Source organism: Dinoponera quadriceps, unplaced genomic scaffold, assembly GCF_001313825.1.
Source record: "Dinoponera quadriceps isolate SergipeBrazil2010 unplaced genomic scaffold, ASM131382v1 scaffold458, whole genome shotgun sequence".
Classification (NCBI taxonomy): Eukaryota; Metazoa; Arthropoda; class Insecta; order Hymenoptera; family Formicidae; genus Dinoponera; species Dinoponera quadriceps.
Genome location: NW_014554796.1, coordinates 1,633,985 through 1,656,736, shown reverse-complemented (window position 1 = coordinate 1,656,736; position 22,752 = coordinate 1,633,985). Strand labels below are relative to the sequence as shown.

The following is a 22,752-nucleotide window of genomic DNA, read 5'->3' as shown; positions in this document are numbered from 1 at the left end:
GAGATGACAGGTATTTTTATGTGAATTTTATTTATAAAAAAGAAATTAATGTACAAGTATGACGAGGAGACTAAACATGATTGGTCTGAATCCGGAGTAAGATACTCACGTCGAGGTTTTTTTCACACGGATGCGTGTTCCTTCTCTTTTTTCTTTTTGCTTTCATATCATCGAGGATGGATATGTGCTTCGTGATGTGCACTGGGCTAATAGAAACTGTACTGACCATGATGTAGGGAGATCAGGAAAAACTAAATGAAAAAGAGCGTTATCGTGGTGAGAGTGAACCGTGATAAGGATGAGGATGATGATAATGATAATGATGATACGTCCCATGATTGGAGACCGTCTCGATAGCGAGAATGAAACCCATGCTGCAGGAGGACACATCTTCCTCCCCTTTTCTTATTATCTCGGAATTAGACGCCTATATTACGGTGACATCGATCGCTGTGCGATTCGCGCGCTCGCGCTTGTCTATGTGTGCCCGTTAGTCGCACGATTAATACCCTCCTAGATTTACAGATTATATAATGTTATTAAGACGTTTTTTTTTTCAGAGAAGCCTTGCCGACTGTAATAATCGCAATACGAGTGCTTTTCCGTTCGTCCCACGAGAGGCAAAAATGATAACACGTATATGAGTAGTAATTACGATTTGTCAAACGTTCTGACATTTGCCTTTAGGATGAAATCTTTCGTTCTCTCCCTATCCCCCCCCCCCCGCTCTCTCTCTCTTTTGTCCGCTCACTCACTCTCTTTCTCTCTCTACATTTCACGATTCATATAAATTGTATATTTATAAAATTGATGTAATAGTATGACGTAATAGATGTCGTTTACAAATTTGTGCAACTTATAGAAATATCAAGCGCTATAAATATCTATTATACTTTAAAGAATTATGTCTAGGCGATCGCTAGTTACTTGTGTATCGATATCTTCGTTAACGGCGTACTTATATAATGAAATGAAGCGAAATTGATATATGTGTGTATAAGTATGCGCGTGTATGTGATTCGTACGTGTATGAGACATTGCCCTAATTATCGTGTTGGTTTTCGTCACAGTGTGAAGTGGTCGAAAGAGATCTTAGCAAATGATGCTGACAACACCGATGAATGAATCCGAATAGCAAATGAACTAAAAGACACAGATGTTATGATTGACGAATGCGAAAGGTGAATTACAGTAAATATGGCTGTCCGTTTCCTCTTACTTTTTTGCAATTGTTATTAAGAACGTCGCGGCAGCCACATCGGTTTTAATCTTATCGTCGAGATAAATTGATTTTATCACTACTACAGTTTGTTTTTATACAGTAACACATTTAGCTACAAACATACGCTATCACTTACTACTTTCGACAACGATCTCTGTGAAAAGCAACGCCCCTTCAGATTTTCTGTTTCATGTATTCTTCACGATACTCCGTGACTTATCTCTGCAAGGCTTCGTAGTCAATTGAAAATAATAATAATAATTATAATAATATTGATAATAATAATAATTATTATAACTTTTTTTTCTCTCTCGCTCTGTCTCTCCCTTTCTTACAAGGACTTAACGTTATAACAGATGGTGAATCGGGGGTAGCGGTCGTAAGGTCCTAAGTGTCGCATTCGAAAAGATAAGTCTAAGGGTTTCACTTCTTCTTGTTCTTATTATTCGCGCCTCGTGGTGGCGTTACGGGCCGTCCTGCATTCAAACCGCCGTACGTGAATTTCCTCTTGTCGGCTGGCTTCAAGATTTGGAAACTGCACATAAGCGTCTCATCGACCGACATCATGGCACCCGCATTGTCGAATTCGCCACAGTAGTTTGGAGCGGAGAATAGTGTTACCAACTGTCGCTTGGCAAAGAATTCGTAGCCATCTTCCACTACCTATAATCATAATTTGCAATGCAACATTTTTACTAGAATTCAGACAAGAGTGTCCCACAAATATATATACATATACGTGTACACACACACACACACACACACACACACACACACACACACACACACACACACACACACACACGATAAATGTGTATATGTGCAAAATTTTACCTGATGGGCACGGCATATAAGATCAAAGTCATGTTTATGTAAAAACTTGGCAACGACTTCTGCACCAAACGTAAATGATACACCACGATCATTTTCACCCCAGCCCATAGTATCCTTATCGGGATCCGACCACAATAAGTCACAAAGTAATCCCTGATCAGGTACATCCGTTGGTCGCATGATACGCCTGATCTGCTCCATACTCTGCAGATCTGGACTCAATCCTCCATGGCAGCAGAATATTTTTTCATCCACTATCGCAGCAACAGGCAGACAATTGAAGCAATCGGTAAACGTTTTCCATAGCTTAATGTTGTAACGACGTTTACCTGGAATATTTTATTCACAGAAATGACAACCATTATTAATAAAAACAATTAGGTCAACGAGATTATATCGCGAGAAGCGCCATTTCTCTACTCGGAATGGAACTCACATTCATCATAAAATCCATATATCCTATTAATGGACGCACACTCATGATTTCCTCTTAACAAGAAAAAATTTTCTGGATATTTGATCTTATAGGCAAGAAGAAGACAGATAGTCTCTAACGACTGTTTTCCTCTGTCAACATAATCTCCTAGGAAGAGATAATTGCTTTCGGGTGGAAAACCACCATATTCAAATAATCGCAACAAGTCATAGTATTGGCCATGAATATCACCTAAACACATACAATTCATTTAAGTTATGTTAAATAATTAACATTTCTACTTCTTTAAATTTTGTATGAGTTTAATGTATTCGTCTACTTACCACATATTTTCAATGGTGCTTCGAGTTCTAACAAAATGGGTTGTGATAGAAAAATTTCACGTGACTTAAGACATAGTCCTCTGATTTCCACTTCTGTCAACTGAACATTTTTGCCTGGTCTGGCTCCTCGTACTATAAAGATGCAAAAAGGTGGTGTTTTAATGACAATATTAATACAAGTACTACAACTTTATATCATAAAAATTAACCTCATTTTCTAATATATACATACATGTATATATATATATATATATATTCTCTCTTTTATTTTTTTAACGTGATTATAATAATCTAAGTATAAAACAGATGAAAAAGTAGATATGTATTCCTTGTGATGACACATATTGCTATAATAGTACGAGTATTATACAATTTCATAATCAATTTACATCATCCTGAATGTTCTTAAGGTTTCCAAGATGTTTGTAGATAATAAGCTAAATAATATATCTTTTGGAAAATAAAAAACATAGAATAATTGCATATCATTTTATCAGCCATTTTGCAGTGAAAGAATCCATATAAATAAAAATATAACTCATCAACATAATCGTCCCACTAACTCAATTGCTCTTCTTATGGAGCAGAGAGCATTCATTGGCGGTGCTCTCCTATTTTTCAAAGAGTCAACAGAGCGCGAATGAATCAGCCTAGATGTCTAATATAGCTCATAAATATAATAAACCAACTCTAAAACCGTTCTATGACGTATGACGGTAGTGAAAAGATGAATTATACCGCGAGAGAGATAGAGAGAGAGAGCTCCCTCGCTCTCGGCCGAGGCGTGTACGCGGGTTGTCAACCTCGTTTTGTGTAAACAAACTAACGCGAGCAACGTCCGCCGCACGGCGAAAGTCCATGACAACTAGATGCGTACATCGGTTTTGTTGGCATTGCGTAACGACGGGGACGAGACAGGAGTGTCAGGGCGTTGTTTTGTCGTGCCCTTGAAAGAGCAGTAGGGATCGGTAAGTCGGGCGTCATCATCACCCCCCGAAGTCGTCGTCGTCGTCGTGGCACCATCGAGCAGGCGAATCACGGAAAGCCACGCAAGAAATAACGCGAAGATGCACGTACAAGATGACGCTCACGGGAGCGATCGAGTCTCGATGTTCGAGCCGCGTTGCGTTGTCGCCATCCCCCCCTTTTTTATTTCCGCAGCGCGAGACAGCGCACGGCGATCGACCAGTTTTACCTTCCAAGAGCCGAGCTATGATGTTGTCGATGTTTAACTTGTCGGTCTCAGCCATTGGGCCGGAGTCTCGGTGCGTGTTCCGAGCTTCACACGCAGCACCTTGTTACGGAGATGGCCGTCGATCCTTCCGGATTTCTCGATCTGCGTGCCGTACGACACTCGGGATCGGGCTCACGTTCAGAGTTTCGCACAAGGTACCCGCAATGGCCGCCCGGACAACCGCGCACTCCACTCCCTTTTGCCTCTTTTCCTCTTCCCCTCTCGTTCCCGCCCTTCCCGCACCGGTCGCGCGAGAAACGCTCTCACAGCCGTTCGTCTCGATCTCTCGAGCATGCGCGTAGCCGCGTTTTTTCGACGCCGGCGGCGAAACGCTCGTCGATGTTGCCAACGTGATGTGAGCTGTGCGACTAGATCAAAAAGAGTAACTAGCACGAGTTCGACTAGGGAGGATCCGTTTCTTCGCTTTAGCAGCACTGCGGTTCGGGTTGCCAGCGTTTATCAATTGCAGCCAATTACGACACAATACACGTTACAAAACTGGCCGTTGAACGTCTTGTGTGATCATCGGCGAACGTTTTACTTTGTACGATACTCCAGCCAACCGCCGAAGATGCCAGAAAACGTGGTACATATATTTCGCCGCATCCCATTGTCTTTTTTGTGCTTAATCTTAATTGGAGAATTATTCGGTTAATAACCCATTATTATATAGCATCATTGGCAATAGGTTATGTTCACGTTTCCCCCTCCCCCCTCTTTTTTTTGCGAAACCAAATCAGGAAACAAAAATTGTATATTCTTTAATAGTACAATCTAATTTTTTAAATTTTGTTATAGATTTTATGTGTATCCAAAAATGTCTTCCTTTATGTTGCATTTTGGTTGAAATATTCTGTTTTACAATTTGACACTTGAGTTTGAATGCTTTAAAGAGATATTTTTTTGTAAGATGATGTTTTCTTTTTTGTTTTATTTTTTTAAGCTTAATGGTGACCACGTTGACGTAAAAGGTGCCAACTGTGAACCTCAAGACAATGATGAAGAGAACACTGAAAATGATGTACACTTTGAACCCATAATATCTTTACCCTTAATAGAAGTATCCAACAATGAAGAGGACGAAATAGAGATGTTAAAATTGTAAGTTGATATATTATTGCACATATTATATCGAGTAAATTATAAAAATATTTTACGGAACTGTACAATATACATATACCAATTCTAATAATTTTTAGGAGAGCAAAATTATATCGTTATGATACATCCAGTAATCCAGCCGAATGGAAGGAACGTGGCACAGGAGAGGTTAAGTTATTAAGGCATAAAGTGAAAAACACAGTCAGAGTTGTCATGCGCAGAGACAAAACTCTTAAGATCTGTGCTAATCATTTTGTAACCCCATGGATGGAATTGAAGCCAAATTGTGGCAGTGATAGGGCTTGGGTCTGGAGTGTACTTGCTGATTATGCAGATGAACAACTCAAGCCAGAATTGCTTGCGATACGTTTTGCAAATGCTGAAAGTAAGTTTTGAAAGGATACGTTTAAAATACAAGTGACAAGAGATAATATTGGAGAATATTTTTACATTGATACGTTTTAATTTGCTATACAGATGCTTTGGTGTGGAAGGAAGCATTTGAGAAAGCTAAGAAGATTGTAGGATCCGAATGCGAGATTTACGCCGGTAAAAGCAATCCGGAACAGAAACGCGTGGAGAGTGACAGCGAGTCAAGTAGTGACGTAAGTTACAGCGAAAGTACCGATAATGAGGAGCCAACGAAATCGCCCGTTAAACATATCGACGGGAATAACACTACCTCTCAGCAAAAGGAAACTGAGAAAGAGGTGACGAAGTCAGCGGAAGATAAATGCGAAGTAACAAAGAGCGAGGAGAAACTAATCGAAGAAATTAAGAAGTTAGAGGTGAAAGATGAAGACGAGAAAAAGTAATGAACCCCGCAATATATCCACGGACAATGGACTTTGTTAACAGACAGCACATTCCGATATTATGTGCGCCAATGTGCATATATTACATGCCACCAACGCTTCATTATTCAAGCATTGAATATACATAGATACATTTTTTAGCGACGACGTTGTGGACGAGTTGAATAAATTTCCATGTTACTCGATATAAGATAGTATTTGTACAAGCGATGCATATTATCTGTGATTTTTTTAAACCGGGAGTAGAAGAGGAATCGATGCGAGATAGTATCTTTACCGGAATGAACGCGGGGGAAGGTGCGTCAAGCATTAGGGAATGCTGAACGAATAAATACAACGACAAACTGCACGCACAAGAAACTTCTCGCGTTTTATTTCTTATTATTCTAGAAATTACTCTTTCGAGAATTCAAGACGATTTGCGGATTATATCACATGTTCGTTCGTTTGTTAATGATTACATCGTGTATGCTTTGAAAAATAGCAAACAGCGTGTTGAGGAGACCGCAGATATTAGTGTGTGTGCGTAAATGTGAGCGTGTATCACGATATCGGTATAAAATTGATGAAATTTTTATTTACTTTGTTTACAATATAACATCTTAACCCACAACCTATCAAAATTGTCCTTTTCTTTTAGAGAATTTTCAGTTTTTTTGATTGTATGTAATTTTTATGCGATAGATTAAACTGTAGTATTACTTAACTGATTTGACAGATATCTCTAAATATAGAATCCTATACATCTATAATGCTTATTGGCCTAGTTGTTTTGCATTTATATCATCTATATAACAGGATAAAGCGTTTAATACAAAGGAACAAATCGCACGCAAGAGAGTGTCTCAAATAATATTGCATTTTTTCCTGTGCATATATACATACACATACAACGCGACAAAAAATAAATGTAAAGAAATACTGCGGTGTTTGGAATATCAGGCGATAGTAATTCTATTCCTATCGTCGCTCATATAACATTTTATCCAGCATATAAGATAATTCAGAGTAACAATTAAACAGTCGGTATTTGTACTGAAACTGAATTATCAGATGATGCTTGGATGATCATTGAAAAGTCGAATTTTCGCTAAGTCCTCTAAAGTTCGTCCCTGGCCGAGAAAGACTGCAAAATGTTTCGTCTCTCCTCCATCTTGCGTTTCTTTTGGTTCGATAGTTTTCCCTGGTAAAGAAGTCCCTGCACTCGCGTCTCTTCCGTTTGCACGAATATATCTCCTCGCTCCAAGATCTTCTCCATAGTTTTCACGTAAACTTTCGCAGCCTCTCGTTGCTCCTCTGGTAAAGTCTCCTCGAAGATTCTAGCCTTTTTTAATATTTCCTGCATAAAAAAGAAAATTATTAAGTATATATATTAACAGATAATAACAGATAACAAGTACATATTAACAGGTGAAATAATAAATATATATTAACAAATGAGATAATAATTAACAGATTTTTGCAAACTTTCCTGTGAGAAGTCACTTCTTTACTTTCCATCTTCTTTATGAAAACTTTAGAACTGTTGAACTCAACGCTTATTATCTGATCATGTCATACCTGTCTTTCTTGTTCTCCTGCAAGTTTGAATTCTTCGGCTAGCCTATCCAGTCGTTCCACACATCCTGGCAGACCCAGGTATACTCTCGAGTTGGATCGGATAAACCGTTTCAGATATTCGCCAGTGAAGTCGTAATCTCTCTCAGTGACGAATTTGAATGGCTTTGACTTGCCCTGCACGAACAGTAAAACTACCGGGAAGTCCTCCTTCTTGATATTATAGCGCTGTGCCAGGTCGGAGTTGTCTTTATCACCAAAGTCCTTCACGCCTACTGTCGCTACTAGAAGGTCATATGAGTCCCTTGTGTCGGCTGCTACAGTTGCATACTGCTCGTGCTTGCCACCGTATGGAAATGCAACATCGAACTTAACGAGCACTGCTTTGAACTTGGGGATCACCTACGACATTTTTTATAGCTGTCATAACTTAGATGCCTTAGAAATATTTTTCTTCTGCTTTCATCTTTTTTGAACATATATCCTTTAATTATTTCAAACTTTAATAAATGATATTTTAATAAAAATGCTTAGAAAGGTCATCTCTTATTTGCTTATTTATTTATTGAAAATTTCAAAAAATGCATAACATTTAATATTTCTCTGATTTGTTTGCGTTCAAATCGATATCTGCGCGTTATGATGAATAAATGATGGTTATGAATTAAAATGCGATGGGAACGGAACCAAATATTCGCCAACGTGGCCGATGGCCTGGTAACTATAGCAACGACGGCTGATCGCAATAAGAAGGAAATCACAACATGTTCGGTGTAGAGGATGAATATTAGCTAATGATACCGGATGAGTATCGGAAATTTTCCGGAAAAATGTAGGGAAAACATATAGAAAATATATAAGAAGCGTCAAATTACTCTCCATCAAAAATCCTACGAATAACTTTCTCCTCGACCAAACTTATACATAAATTATATACTATTTATAATGAAGTTCATATATATAAATAAAGTTGAGAGACTAGAGTCATTAAATCGATGTGTATTTTATAACATCGTTATATCAAGAGTCTCACAAGTTTCAATTATTACATCCGGATATGTTATATCTCCTCCCCGAGATTCCAGAAGTTTCCGCGATTCTCGTTACCTTGTCAAACGAGTAGGAATCCAGAGGAACACATCCTTTGCAATCCTCGCCGGTGGAAACGTGCGAACCGGCGACGATAAGAAGCACGAGCGTGAGGCTCAGTCGCATCATGATCTGCCAGAATTTCGGCGATCGAACAATCAAATAACAATCACACCTGCCGACACGAAGTCAACCGTCAGTCTTTTTGTTTCCTCCGCGAGATCGCACGAACGAGACTGTTTCCTTCGCGAACTCGTGGACGACACTCGCGGAATGCGCGCGCCTAACATACAAGCCAACGTGGCAAAGAATTCATTTGACAAGCTAATTCTTGTCCCTGTTGACGTTTACCGGTTCGGAATGTAAATGTAACTAATAGGTGCATTAACCTCTTGCGTCACGGCGTCGTGTATACCGGCTAAATCGTAACAAGTTGCACAGTCAAGATTCGAACCCGGAACTGAGTCGATATAATACCTGATCACACAAACCTCTAGTCTGATTCGGGTGTTTTCCGACATCGTCAGATGGCGCCAGGCAGACCACATAGGTTGTCATAACCTAAAACCACATCTAGCATTGTATAGTTTAATCACAAAAACACAAATCGGCGTTGTAAAAAATGAATTTAGAACTATTAGGTAACTATATTTTCAATACGAAAAGTGTATTGTTTAATTTTAGTACAAATTATTTGTAAATTTTCTCATAAGTTAGATGATAAAGAAACAAACCTTTGTTTATATTTTAGTTTAATAATTTTTCAAGTGTATTTTTTAATGTATGTAAACTTTATGATATTTATTTAATTTTAACGCTTGTATTTTTACAGAGTCTTTCGGACAAAATTATCCAGAGGTATGTGTTCAATGTTGATTATATTTTCATCTCAATGAAACAATGAGAGATTATGATATCATTTTTAATTATTACCTTTCTTTTATTAGGAATTTGATGGTACACTGGATTGTATATCTCTTGCTGTTACTTGTACATTTAATAAGAGAGGAACACTTCTTGCTGTTGGTTGCAATGATGGAAGACTTGTGATTTGGGATTTTCTAACCCGTGGTATAGCCAAGATTATCAGTGCTCATGTACATCCTGTATGTTCATTGAGGTAAGATGAGATTATCAGAATGTGTCTGTTTTATAATAAAATCAAGTAGAACAGATAGAGGAAAGTAAACATGAAGTCAAGACATAGTAAATTTATGGTATTTTTCAGTTGGTCAAGAAATGGTCATAAATTATTAAGTGCTTCTACAGACAATAATGTATGTATTTGGGATGTTCTATCTGGAGAATGTGATCAAAAGTACAGATTTCCCTCTCCAATATTAAAAGTACAATTTCACCCAAGAAATCTCAATAAATTTTTGGTATGTCCGATGCGTCACGCTGCTGTCATGGTTGATGTTGAAGGCACACACAGAGTTATACCACTCGATGAGGACGTATGTATCATGTGACACGTGTTTCAGACTTAATAGAAGGCAGATATAAAATATTTTTCACATAAGCTAAATGAGGTTTAGAAATGTATTTTCAGCATCAATAATTTCTACAAAAATGGAAACAATATTCTTGAAAATTATATCACTCTGATTTCAGAGCGACTTAAACATAGTAGCATCATTCGACCGACGTGGAGATTACGTGTATACAGGGAATGCTCGTGGTAGAGTTTTAGTTCTTGATGCTGAGACACTAACAGTGAAAGCCTCTTACAAAATTTCGCAAGGTACTGCCAGTAATACGGCGGTGAAGAGTATAGAGTTCGCACGGCGAGGCTCTTGTTTCCTAGTTAACACATCTGATAGAGTAATTCGTGTGTACGACAGTACTGAAATATTAGCGTGCGGCAAAGACGGCGAACCTGAGCCGATTCAGAAGCTGCAAGATCTTGTAAATAAAACGATGTGGAAAAAATGCTGCTTCTCCGGTGATGGAGAATACGTTTGTGCTGGATCGGCAAGGCAACATGCCTTGTATGTGTGGGAAAAGAGTATCGGAAATTTGGTGAAAATTCTACACGGTACCAAGGGTGAACTTTTACTTGACGTTGTGGTAAGAAAATTGAATTTAGATTTATCGTAGTATTTTTCTTTTCTAAAATTTTTCAACTATAATGTATAGAACGAGATTACAAGATATTTTCTTCGTTTCTATCGTAGTGGCATCCAGTAAGGCCGATAATTGCATCCATATCATCAGGAGTGGTTTCTATTTGGGCGCAGAACCAAGTGGAAAATTGGTCTGCGTTCGCGCCAGATTTCAAGGAACTGGATGAGAATGTCGAATATGAGGAAAGAGAAAGCGAATTTGATTTGAGCGACGAAGATAAGTCTGTGGTGCAAGGAGAGGAGGCTCAGGATGAAGAAATAGAGGTTGATGTCGCATCAATCGATAGAGTCGCCGCATTCTGCAGCTCGGACGAAGAAACTGAGGATATCGGCTCTCTTCAGTTCCTACCTATATCTCCAGATGTGGAAGATTCGGAAGACAATCAAGTGACACCGCATGAACCACCGCTGAAGAAACATCGTTCGCACGATATAAATTTACAGGGGGCACCAACCGATGGTAAAATTTCGACGGCGTAATTTTAACATGCGTATAGCTTATTTAGGAGCAAGTGAAACAAAATACTAACGTAATTTGCATTACAGAAACTCATCCCTTGTTAAATAAAGGAAAGGATAAACCAACCACGAAGAAGGGGAGGCCGAGATTGGAACACAGAAAAGGGAAATGATTTAACATATAAAATAATTGACACACATACACACACACAAGGAAATATATTTATTATTTATAAAATGACGAAAAGTTACAAGACTGTAATTTTATATGAATTGTAAAATTGGGTAGAATCAAGAGTAATTAATTATGTACGATGTAATCTTCCATATATGTATCATATAGAAATTTTTAATAACTTTATTTAGGAAAAAACAAATTCTGCCATTGTTAAGACTTATTATTATACATAGAAACAATTCACGTATTCTCTTTTCCTTGAAATAAAGTTTTAGAGTATATTGCTATACTAACGAAAGTTACGTAATTATTTTACATTATGTAATTATTTTACCTTCGTCATCAACGAGTTCTTTTCGAAGAAGCGCGTGCATTTGTTTCCGCGTGCGCCGTCGCCCGATATAAACAAAATCTCCCTTCCACTCCACTATTCGCGTCGACGGAATAACTGGTAAGAAACTTTAGGTAGTGCATCTCGAACTGCCCGACTGAAAAGGTAACTTTAAAGTGTAATGTTAATTTAGCAATGGAGATCTCGTGTGGGTGTTTTTACTAATATTAATTGTTAGTATCTTAATATTCTCGTAGCAGATACGAACATTATAATATTTGTTATTAATATTTTACAACATGAAATATTCGTTCGCCTTCGGAGAAAAGAAGAAGCGAACGTTTTGAACTCAAAAATATGTTCATCATAGTTCCTATTTTTTCGTTTAAAATCGAACTTTTTCCTCGTTTTTCGATTATTGTTTTCGTCAATTAAATAAACGCTGAGATATTTTTCACAATTAGAAAATTGCTCAGAGTTTTACAAGATTGTATCATTATATGGTATTCATTTTATCCTATTGCTTCTCAACCCTAGAACATTGAGATTATTATTTTATTTCAAAAAGGAGAGAAATAGCAAAGAAATAAGTAATAAATTTACTTATGTCTACATAATATGCGAAAGATTACGGCGTCTTTTAGGTCACTGAGTTGTCTGGAAGACGAGCAGCGTCTCAAAATGAGAACGTTAAATATGAAAGGAGAGCGAAAGAGAGTAAGAGAGAGAGAGAGAGAGAGAGAGAGAGATTCGAGCGACGAAAATAAGTACAAGGAGAGGAAGCTCAAGTCGGAGAAGTAGAGATTGCCTTTGCAAGAATCCGTCGAGTTGCGGCACTCCGCACCTCGGCAGAAGAAACCGAAGATATCGGTATTTTCCGACGGTCCTCTCGCTAGCTTTAGAAATGTCATAGTTTGACGAGCGAAGGCTTTGGCTTTCCGTGAAGTTCTCGTGAAGTTTGCGAGAAAACGGTCGCAGAAAGAGAGAAATAGAAGGACGGAGACGGAACGAGCGAGCATGTCGTTCCTCTCTAAAATTAGAGTGATGAGGAAGAAGAGAAGGGGATGGCCCCTTATAGAGCTTGGGACGCCGAGTTTGTGACCAGGGTTAGCAAACTGGCATTTTCTCTCTCCCGTCTCGGAATATCGGATTACTTCGACATCGTCGCGTCGGTGCACGCCGTCCGGTTCATTCAATTTCGACTTTTCTTCTCGTTTCTTTTTTCACCCCCCGCAAGGTGCGGCTCCGTCATATTTTTCTGCATTCGAGTGTTTTCCCTGCTTGCCCTCTCCTGCCCTCTCTTTCTCTGTCTCGCTCCTTCCGCTAGTTCTTCCGCCTCGTAGTGCGAGTTAACCGGTGAATCTTTTGGTTTTCCACTTCTTTCCGCTCCAGTGACTGTTTCTTTTTTTAAATTCGTCACATCGTGGATAAGTTATGTAAGTGACGTTAACGGGAGATCTCCATTGTGACGATTCCTTATCCCGATCTTAGGTCGATCGAGATAGTCCCAGATTACACCTGTGATTAAGTTGTAAGTTGTAAATGTAGTGATATAGTAGACGTAAATCCGTAAGTACTGCAATAGAATTACACGTGCAAACCCAGGCTTTCCTGTGTTTCTCTCCCATTAGATTCTCCGTTTCGATCTCGTCCAAAAATTCCTTAGACTCTTAAAATGGCTACTTTCAAACTCTGAAATGTTACGAGAGCTTTGTTGATAAATATTCGATATGTTTGTCGCGGAGTTGATTCTCGAGAAAATATTTACTGGGATTATACAGAGTTGACGAACACTCGTTAATTAATATTTCGTTTTGTTTCCGTGTTGCAGCACTAAACAACCGCCAACATGTCTGACGACGAGGACCAATACTCGTAAGTAACTCAGTTTTCACTTAATCGTTACTTTCGGATTACAATCGATCAAATTGTCGATTATTATTCACATTTACACTTTTTCAATCCGTAATTTATCTTTCATCATGAAATTACACCAACTGCAAATTCTAGCAGCGTTAAGTCAAATTTTAAAACATCACAAACTTCAATGAGACGCTCTTGCAAAGACCAATATGAATGCACCCCTTCGATTCTAGCAAGATGTAAGATAAATTTGTACATAATTTGCAAAATGAAATATTTATTAAGTATTGTAATATAGAGTACCTGCGTTGATACTGTTACCCTTTGAGATGCATACAGTAAATCGAAATGCAAGACTCAAAAGATGCGTCAACGACGGCTCCCAGATATGAGAGAATCCCCCACTTAGTACAGCTATGGCCCAAGATCACGGTTAAAACTCGTTGATCGTAGATCCCAATGTATAGAACATGTCCGAACACATCTAGAACACATCTAGAACATCTAGAACATATCGCCCACGTAAGAATACTTGAATACTGCCCATTGTCTCTGTGGCTTCGTCGTGTTTCAATGTGCTGTTCTACACTCTTTTCTAACTGTGCTGTTTTCAATGTCCGTTCTCTTGGTACATTCCCTTGAGAAAAAGAAGTGATTAGATGCGTCAGTAACTGATACATAAATGTTCCAATTAACTGATGATATTCTATCAGTGACTGATAGAACATCACAAGTTACTGACGCGAACTGATCCAACATCATCAGTTAATTGAAACATCATTTATCAGTTACCGATACAGCTGATCAGTACTTTTTCTTAAGGGTTACAACACGATCGTGTACGCACTCAAAAAGCAAAACCACATTTCTCTATGTTGTACTTTGGAACGAGGTTGCAGATTGTAATGGTACTCTCTCGCGAAAATGAATTTGAGCTTCGAGCAACTCCAAAAGCTTGAGCCCCCTGGTCCCCCCCCGCCCCTCGTATGTTACCCTTCTGAACGATCACCCTCACCGTGTTCGCCCCAACTAACCGGAGCTTTTTCCGTTTTCTCTTTTGCAGCGGCGAGGAGGAAGTCGAGGACGTGTAAGTGTTCACCTTCGATCACGTAGAATCCTTGTAATGTCTCGCTCCTGAAATATCTCTCTAACGTCTGGCTTTCGTTCCATTTTTTTCATTTCAGGAAGTAAGTCGCTGGAGTCTCGTAACGAGCATTGTAGAGCTACCGCGAAGACGCGTTGCGACGCCACGAGTTCGCTTCGGTTGTCCCGGTCAAAACCTCGGATTTCCGACGGTTCTCTCGGCGGAGAAATTCGTTGCGCTCGTGTCTCGTTCTTAGCTGGAAGATTTTCATCCAAATTTATTTAGCGTTTAGACTTAGATACGACCTTTTTTTTTTTACCAATCACAATCGCGCGAAAGAATGGATTTCTCACCTGCACTTTGTTTCTCCATGTCTACCTTCGTCCTCGTCATGTCTGTCACTATGTCTGTCGCCTAATCAGCCTCTGTTACCTCGCATTATCAACTGGGCAACGAAATACTCTGCAAAGTGTCGTTACGTTACATATATACACTTACACGTGTGACTGATTGTGCCGATATCCACGTTGAGTTTCTATGGTGATTTGTTTAATTGTCAAAATAAATCATGTATCTGTATTTTGGAAAAAAAGGTCCACTTCTTCAGTCTTCGATTACAGGAGTCTTAGGATTTGTAAATGTTCTCAAGACTCAAAAGTTCTCTGTGTATTTCTTTGATCACACTGAAGCGTTAATATATTCGTTTGATATTAAATACTCAAATAATCAAATTATTCCTCTAAAACTCTTGCGGGCTAGAGAAATAAATGTTGGATCTGTTCCTTCCAAAGCACGGATAAACGCATCCGATTGCGCGATACATGTTGAAACGACCGGATTTCGCGTAGGCCAACAGTCGAGGAAGCAATTTGTACAGAAAGAAAAAGAAAAGGAAGGCGCAATTTGGAGAGAGACGAACGATATAATTTACACGCCGATTATAATAATTTACACGCAGCTTTGTGCAGTCCTAAGTAAACGATTCATCACACGAACTTTATTAATGAATCTGTACTTTCTTTTTTTATAGGGGTAGGGCGTCCCAAAAGTAAGTTCATTATATATCGAGGTGTTCACGTCAATAATATATCCTTCCCTGTTCTTCGGCCGCTCTCTCACACTCCCAGAGATCCCGGTTTCCCCGGCGTCGATTAAATTTAATCTTCGCTTCTCTTGCCCGATTTGTCCTCCTCGGACACAGCTGCTTAAATTATACACGAAGATACAAATTTACCGAACTTCATTTGCCCACCAGGCTTAAGAACGATCAGTTTACGAGCCGAAGGCACGTTCGTATATATGCAACTGTCTCCGAAGAGGTCTCTGAATTGTTGGCTCGCATTTTCAGGCAACATATTTTAATACCGAGTTTCTAATCTTGAACTTTGTTTTGACGGAAGGCTAAGACGAAGATGGAAATCGAAAGAACGTAGTTAACGTGTAAACGCGCGATGATAGTAACGCATCTTGAACTTTATCCTTTTCTCTATAAGAAGAGAATGAGCTGAGTACCGTCTAAATTATAGATCAAAGATAATCGACGTCGACGAGACCGGCCGCCAGACCTTTAAATTTGTATCACGACAGGAATGAGATCGTAGCCTCACGACGTTTCACGTTCCGGCTGGCCGATGCGTCGCACGAGTTGGCCAATTTCTATCTATGCCGAGGAATCTTATTTCGAGATACGCGGCAGATCGAGCGATCATTGGCCTGTAGTTTTGGCAAAATAATAATATAATAGTGCATTTTCCGAAAACAACGTTTACGGACCTTTCATAAAGATTCCGCGGCGATTGCATAATGCGCGACGATACTTGAGCCGTTTGGTAGTCTGCCAGGCGTTTCGTAAATACATGCACAATAACGTAACGCGGTTTATTCTGAGACCGACGTCTGCTCAAAACGTATCATACGCCCCAACGCCGACGTGATCTAATTAATAGCTGACCGTTTAATACGTAGTATCCTCTAATATCACATACTTAGGCTTAATTTCTTAATGCGTTCTTTTTATATCACCCAAATAAGATTACATAACGCGATCACTAACGTGGTCGCTGGCACTTGGAAAAAAGACAACATTGTATCATCGGAGGAAATTTCTCAAAACAAATTCGGAGCACCACAGGAATGAATTCGATAGTTATTTTCTGCCGGAGAAATTGCGACCGCGCTCATATGCATCTTATATCGCGTCGAAAGCCAAAACTGCATCCTCAGAACTTAATTAGTGCCGTTATGGTGAATGAATCTCGATCCTGCCGGTGATACGTGATCATTCGTTGTCAGTCCACGAAGCCATCCTCTCCTAATCGTGTTACAATATGTCCCCCTCGTACTTTCGCGTCTTTTACGTTTTTTGCCTCTTTGATTAATAAACGAGTTTGATTAATAAACGAATTAACGTGTAACGGCGTTGTACGTAATCACGTCTTGTTCGAGTTACGTCAAAGTGATGTCATGTCCTTACATTTGAAGACTCGTTATTGTGCCCGATCCCCCCTTATTAATTACGTTGACCCTGTGCCATAATTGATTGGGTTGCAAGCAATAATCGTAATACCTATGTCTGTAGTTCCTGTCAGCCGGAGCGGTTTTACGCGATACTTCACGACACGAATCGCACGGAAAATATCGAAAGTTCCGAGCTCAAAACGCTTTCAGTTTGAATGGAACGATCGAAATCCCCCATAACGATCTATCTTCTCACATCTGGCATTTTCTCTGAGCGATCTGTCTTTCGAAACAAAGACCTGTGCTCCCGTATATTATCTCGAGTTGATCTCTGATTCAGTCCACGAAGTCGATGGAAAGTTTTCGAAATTTTTGAAAACTCTCAGAGTTAATTTGCTTCTTTTGCGGTCACTGACGGCCGAGAAATTCACCTAAACCACGTGGGATTTTTTACAACTGTCATTAATGCCATCTGCCATGAAACGCACTTTGGTTTCTTTTTCCTACATGCTTGCACATTACTTGCCTGATTCTTTTTTCTCTCTTCCTCTCTCTCTCTCTCTCTCTCTCTCTTTTCTCTTTTTCATATCACTTCTGACTCTTCCTCTCTGTTCCTCGTTTCACTTTTTCTCTGACCTCCCGTTTGTCCGTCCGTGTATTTATCTGTCTGATTGTGTCCGCTCACGTGTTGTCTGTGTGTGAATACGTGCGATGAGCGGCATTAAATAATATGCACTACGAGAGAGAATACGTGGATGAGTTGTAATAAACGAGGTGGGGACGTGGACGGGAGAGCCGCGTACTGGGTTCTGGAAGATCTCGAGAGAGAGAAAGAGAGATCTTCCAGAGAACGAGCTCAATCGTCGTGATTTAAAGCGAGTGACTTCTGTTTTCGCTCCGGCCTCCTTCAGGGAATCTGGCGAGAGTATCGAGTTTATGAAGGTGAGTACTGGTATCCGCGCGAATATATCGAATGCAGTGTCCAACACCCTCTGCGGTCGCAACCCTCGAAAATTCTCTTTTAAATCAATCCCCTTTTTATTGGCGATATTTTTTGTTGAAACTTTCTGTTTCGAAATCTGCCTTTGTCGGTAAAAAAATAGAAGTTCGCAAAAAAGACAGTAACGATTTGTTTGTTTCTTCTATCGCCTAAAAATTCTCAGGACAGGAAGGAAGAAGCATTTTAATTGTTTTGCTTTGGATCGCGAGATATATCGGCACGCTGCTTTATTTTTCTTTCGCATCGGGATACGTTGGGCCCTGGCACGATCGTTAGGAAGAATTTTAATGCGTATACGCGACTAATTCATTGTTAAAATAATGTAGAAACAAGAACAGAAAAGAAGTGAACTCGACGAACAGCTTAAAGAATATATAGCGGAATGGCGAAAGCAGAGAGCCAAGGAGGAGGAGGAGTTGAAGAGATTAAAGGTGCAGTTCTTCTCGATTCTCGTATTTTTCTTTCCCACTTAGTTTCTACATATTTAATGTTTTATCTAAAAAACATAACATAATGTTCTTTTCTTTAGGAGAAACAAGCCAAGCGCAAGGTCACCCGTGCGGAGGAGGAGAAGAGATTGGCTCAAAAGAAGAAAGAAGAGGAGGAACGTCGTCAACGTGAAATCGGTAAATGCGATTACCCCGATTCTCCTCCCGCACCCTTCCAATGAAACTAGAAACTCAATCGAGGCATCTGAATTTTTTCAGAGGAGAAGAAACAACGTGACATCGAAGAGAAAAGGAGGTAAGTGTGTGCAACTTTGTATCTCAAAACTGTCGTGCGATATTTTTAACGTGTAACCTTTAAATTTAATTAAAATCAAAAATTTTAATATGAAAATGTTACGATAGATTTCAAATTATACGATACGTATACTGTTTTACGTTACTTATCACATTTTAGGCGCTTGGAGGAATCGGAAAAGAAGCGTCAGGCTATGATGCAAGCGGTGAAAGAACAGAGCAAAAAGGGCCCCAACTTTACTATCACTAAGAAAGATCTTTCGGTGGGTGTTTGAACATTTAACTCGAACGAATTAAACTTTTTTCATTCTTACTGAAAATGGATTCATACAAATACAGGGCAATCTTTCATCGGCGCAACTCGAGCGTAACAAGACTAAGGAACAGCTCGAGGAGGAGAAGAAAATTTCCCTTAGCATTCGCATCAAACCCTTGGAAATCGAGGGTATGTCGATCGACAAGCTTCGCGTCAAAGCGACCGAATTGTGGGAGAGCATAGTAAAACTTGAAACCGAGAAATACGATCTGGAAGAGAGACAAAAGCGTCAGGAGTATGACGTGAGTTTTTACTTATAGCCTGCACAAACTGCACAAGCAATCGACAATTCTTCTAATCATATTCTTAAGGGAAAGAAAGGATGCGTCAATAATTTCCGTTCACGAAACAAAAATTAACGTAGTTCTTCATATATGTCGTAGCTTAAAGAGCTGAAGGAACGTCAAAAGCAGCAACTGAGGCACAAAGCTCTGAAGAAGGGTCTCGACCCTGAAGCTTTAACCGGCAAATATCCTGTATGTATTCCGTATCTGACTGATCGTATGTAAAAGCAAGAGAGGATTGATCTCGAATCGTTTCTTCACAGCCGAAAATCCAAGTCGCCTCAAAGTATGAACGTCGCGTCGACACCCGATCTTACGATGACAAGAAGAAACTCTTTGAGGGCGTAAGTATATACGCACGTACATTTCGATCCGTTAAAATCCACTTGACGATATTGATTCGGAACATAGGAATTAAATCCCCCAAAACTCTCATTCCATGATGCTCTTTATGCGAGATGATTTTTACACACAGTACCGAACATGTCTAGAGATGCTGTCAGGTACGAACATATTACCTAAAAATAGGGACTTCTATGCCCCGCTGTACAATATATAATAGACCGGACACAACACGATAGGAATGACCCCATGCGAAAATAGCGATTAGTGAGCCATATGAATCGATTGAATCGCAGGGCTATGACACGCTTTTAGCGGAGACCAACGAGAAAATATGGAAACAGAGAGCAGAACAGTTTATGAAGCGCAACAAAAGTGAGTCCAACCGTGATCCCTCTGTCACTGTAGCTTTATCGCCCTTTTGCTTGCCTTGTTGGTTGCATCCCCGAGATCTCATCGGCGATGATCGTGTATCTAATTTCTTCACTCGCTCTCCTCGTCGATTGAACGGTCGAGGCGTTGTTGTGTTCATTGTTTTGACGGTGTAACGTGGAAAGCACGGTACACCGTTCTTCACAACTGTACTTGTGCTCACAACCGACAGCAATTTTTTTTCTCGTGTATATTGCCCAGCACAGCGAATGGAAAGCATGAAAAATCACGGCAACGATCGCCACGAGAATATTGCTCACTCTAATAAAGTACCAAGTCGACGTCGTCTGTGGGTTTGTCACTTTATGTCTGTTCCGAAAATGTATGATACGCTCTCAGTGTGTTTGCCTTCAATCGTTACAAGGATGATTGTCTAATTCGTCTTCGTTCTTACACGAAATCCGAAGAAAGTCTGTCCTCGAATGCCGAGATCGTCAAATGTCTAAAATCGTAATTCATTCAGAGACGATTTCGTAAAAATCAATTATTGTGTAATTAATTTTCTCGGCTGTAATCCCCCAGCCCCGACCCTTTCGTCATGAAGAAATCTTTGCAACCCGGGGAAAAGCGACAATACGGAGAGAAGGGCCACAAAAGTCCACTTCCGATGTGTGAAAATTGCTCCTAGCATGCCGTTCTGTCCATTGGTGTTGCAGGGCCTGACCGACCAGCAGAAAGAGTTTTTAGAGAAACAATGGGCCGAACAGAAGGAACAGTTCATGGGTCGCCAGAAGAGTACGTATGACTTCGACTCTTGAAAGTTCGAGTCGGCATTGAACCGCAAAAAAGAAATAAAAGATAATTAACTTTGCATTATTACACGATTATCTGAAAATTAATGAGAAAGTAGGAGATTTTGTTTTAGTTATTGTTCCAAAGAATCGTTAAGAGTTTCCTCTTCTACGGTAACGTGTCTCGTACAACGCGTGCGTGTACGTAGATAATTATTTTTTCATTATTCATCATCGTGGAATTATGTTCACGAATTAGCACGTGTCTTTGTGTTTTATCACCCCGGATCATGGCGCGAAATTAATTCTCTGCTCTCTGCGAATAACAGCGAAGTTGCCGAAGTGGTTTGGCGAGCGACCGGGCAAGAAGGCTGGCGATCCCGATACACCCGAGGGCGAGGAAGACGTGAAGGCTACGGTTGACGAGGATCTCGATCTCGAAGAACCGCAATTCGAGGAGGAAGAGGAGGAGGAGGGTGGAAAAGAGGAAGGCGAAGAGGAGGAAGAGGAGGAAGAGGAAGAGGAGGAAGAGGAGGAAGAGGAAGAGGAGGAAGAGGAGGAGGAAGAAGAGTAAAATTTCCGATCGCTTCGGCGTGCATACGCAAATATTAAGAAAAAAAGAAAATTAAAAAAGAAGGAGAAAAACGAAAAAGAAAAAAAGGGAAGGAAACATAATTCAAATTCGGTACACGATCATTCCACAATCTCGTTTAACGTCTTTCGAATCGTCAAACGTAATTGGTGGAGCAGCAGTAGAGCGACGACGTTTTTTATCCACTTCCGGCAATACTTTTTTCGGAAGCTCTCGATCGTCAGCTCACGTTATCAACGGTTTCTCTTTAGTATTCAAACGATCAAATGAACCATCTCGGGCAACGAGATGAACAATGATTGCTATTTCCGTAGCAGATCATACCGTCACCAGCCGTTTGTAATTACTACGGCTACAATGCTATTACGATTGTACCATTACTATTATTACTCCTATTGTAATTATTACTATTATTACTCCTACTTCTATTATTACGATTATTATTATAATATTGTACAAACACGAGTGCGCAAATTATTAAAATAAAACGGTTTTATCGTATAAGACTCATCAAGGAAGCAAACTTCGCCTGCAGGTAAAGTGTGTACCATCTCGAGTTCTACAGTTACGTGTCTTGAAATAAAATAGAAGCTACAGTAAAGTGGCAGCATCTATCTAAGAAAGCCGATTTCAATATTGTCCATATTATATTTTCGAAACCAAGTTTATTCTCTTGCGCATAAATTCCGAACTGTCGTAAGTGACGAAAACACGTAAATATTTCATTTAATGTTTCCGCGAAATATTCACTCTGTGATATTATTTAACATATTTCCATAATAATAAGTACAGAAAACTTACTTTGAACGTTCCTAATAACGATAATTCAGGCACAAGATTACGTTTTCGACGGACAGAAATCGCAGAAAATGCGAAATGCCTCCTCGAATCCCTCCTGCCGCGCCATATTTGACGACAATCGGTGCCATGACAGATCTCGATATCATTATGGTAACGATGTATCGACATGGCAGATATCGAATATCATTATGGTAACGATGTATCGACGTGGCAGATATCGAATATCATTATGGTAACGATGTATCGACATCAATGGAGATTAAAATCCCTTTATAACTACCCTAAGTAAGGTAGTTTCCATTTCAACCATCGGATGTAAATATCTCTTCTCCACGATTAAATCTCTCTATAATGCAATACTGATTTTGCGATTTGTTACTATCTAAAGCTGGATAACGGTAA

At 39.6% G+C, this 22,752-nt stretch overlaps 5 protein-coding genes across 13 annotated transcripts; 3 read left to right on the top strand and 2 right to left on the bottom strand.

Annotated features, from left to right (window-relative positions):
- Nucleotides 1–11: 11 nt before the first annotated feature.
- LOC106741926 (serine/threonine-protein phosphatase alpha-2 isoform) lies at nt 12–4,293 on the bottom strand. The gene is made up of 5 exons (XM_014614373.1): nt 4,011–4,293; nt 2,816–2,947; nt 2,493–2,723; nt 2,057–2,385; nt 12–1,885 (listed from the first exon to the last, which is right to left on the bottom strand). The coding sequence occupies exons 1-5, from the start codon at nt 4,063–4,065 to the stop codon at nt 1,646–1,648; spliced, it is 987 nt and encodes a 328-aa protein (XP_014469859.1). The 5' UTR covers nt 4,066–4,293; the 3' UTR covers nt 12–1,645.
- Nucleotides 4,294–4,448: 155 nt separating this feature from the next.
- On the top strand, nt 4,449–6,671 carry LOC106741925 (ran-specific GTPase-activating protein-like). Its single transcript, XM_014614372.1, has 4 exons — nt 4,449–4,635; nt 4,993–5,150; nt 5,249–5,535; nt 5,628–6,671. Exons 1-4 carry the CDS (start codon nt 4,621–4,623, stop codon nt 5,963–5,965), a joined length of 798 nt encoding a protein of 265 aa, XP_014469858.1. The 5' UTR covers nt 4,449–4,620; the 3' UTR covers nt 5,966–6,671.
- Nucleotides 6,311–9,037, bottom strand: LOC106741927 (endoplasmic reticulum resident protein 29). Its single transcript, XM_014614374.1, has 3 exons — nt 8,630–9,037; nt 7,526–7,924; nt 6,311–7,304 (listed from the first exon to the last, which is right to left on the bottom strand). Exons 1-3 carry the CDS (start codon nt 8,738–8,740, stop codon nt 7,065–7,067), a joined length of 750 nt encoding a protein of 249 aa, XP_014469860.1. The 5' UTR covers nt 8,741–9,037; the 3' UTR covers nt 6,311–7,064.
- Nucleotides 9,038–9,167: 130 nt separating this feature from the next.
- On the top strand, nt 9,168–15,647 carry LOC106741921 (retinoblastoma-binding protein 5 homolog). The gene is made up of 10 exons (XM_014614359.1): nt 9,168–9,252; nt 9,444–9,469; nt 9,559–9,731; nt 9,840–10,068; nt 10,226–10,681; nt 10,789–11,197; nt 11,284–11,870; nt 13,537–13,580; nt 14,632–14,655; nt 14,753–15,647. Exons 1-7 carry the CDS (start codon nt 9,234–9,236, stop codon nt 11,367–11,369), a joined length of 1,398 nt encoding a protein of 465 aa, XP_014469845.1. The 5' UTR covers nt 9,168–9,233; the 3' UTR covers nt 11,370–11,870; nt 13,537–13,580; nt 14,632–14,655; nt 14,753–15,647.
- LOC106741922 (troponin T-like) lies at nt 11,819–22,150 on the top strand. Of its 9 annotated transcripts, none has more exons than XM_014614366.1 (14): nt 11,855–11,870; nt 13,537–13,580; nt 13,867–14,090; nt 15,683–15,700; nt 18,021–18,051; nt 18,436–18,540; nt 18,639–18,735; nt 18,817–18,853; nt 19,013–19,115; nt 19,192–19,410; nt 19,552–19,644; nt 19,716–19,796; nt 20,091–20,169; nt 21,287–21,531. In XM_014614366.1, exons 5-14 carry the CDS (start codon nt 18,046–18,048, stop codon nt 21,529–21,531), a joined length of 1,065 nt encoding a protein of 354 aa, XP_014469852.1. In that variant the 5' UTR covers nt 11,855–11,870; nt 13,537–13,580; nt 13,867–14,090; nt 15,683–15,700; nt 18,021–18,045. The 9 variants fall into 9 exon arrangements, with proteins under 9 accessions (XP_014469848.1, XP_014469852.1, XP_014469847.1 ...); XM_014614361.1 differs by lacking the exons at nt 11,855–11,870; nt 13,867–14,090 and adding exons at nt 12,186–12,942; nt 14,632–14,655 and having other exon boundaries at nt 21,287–22,150; XM_014614360.1 differs by lacking the exons at nt 11,855–11,870; nt 13,867–14,090 and adding exons at nt 13,148–13,236; nt 14,632–14,655.
- The last annotated feature ends 602 nt before the right edge of the window (nt 22,151–22,752 follow it).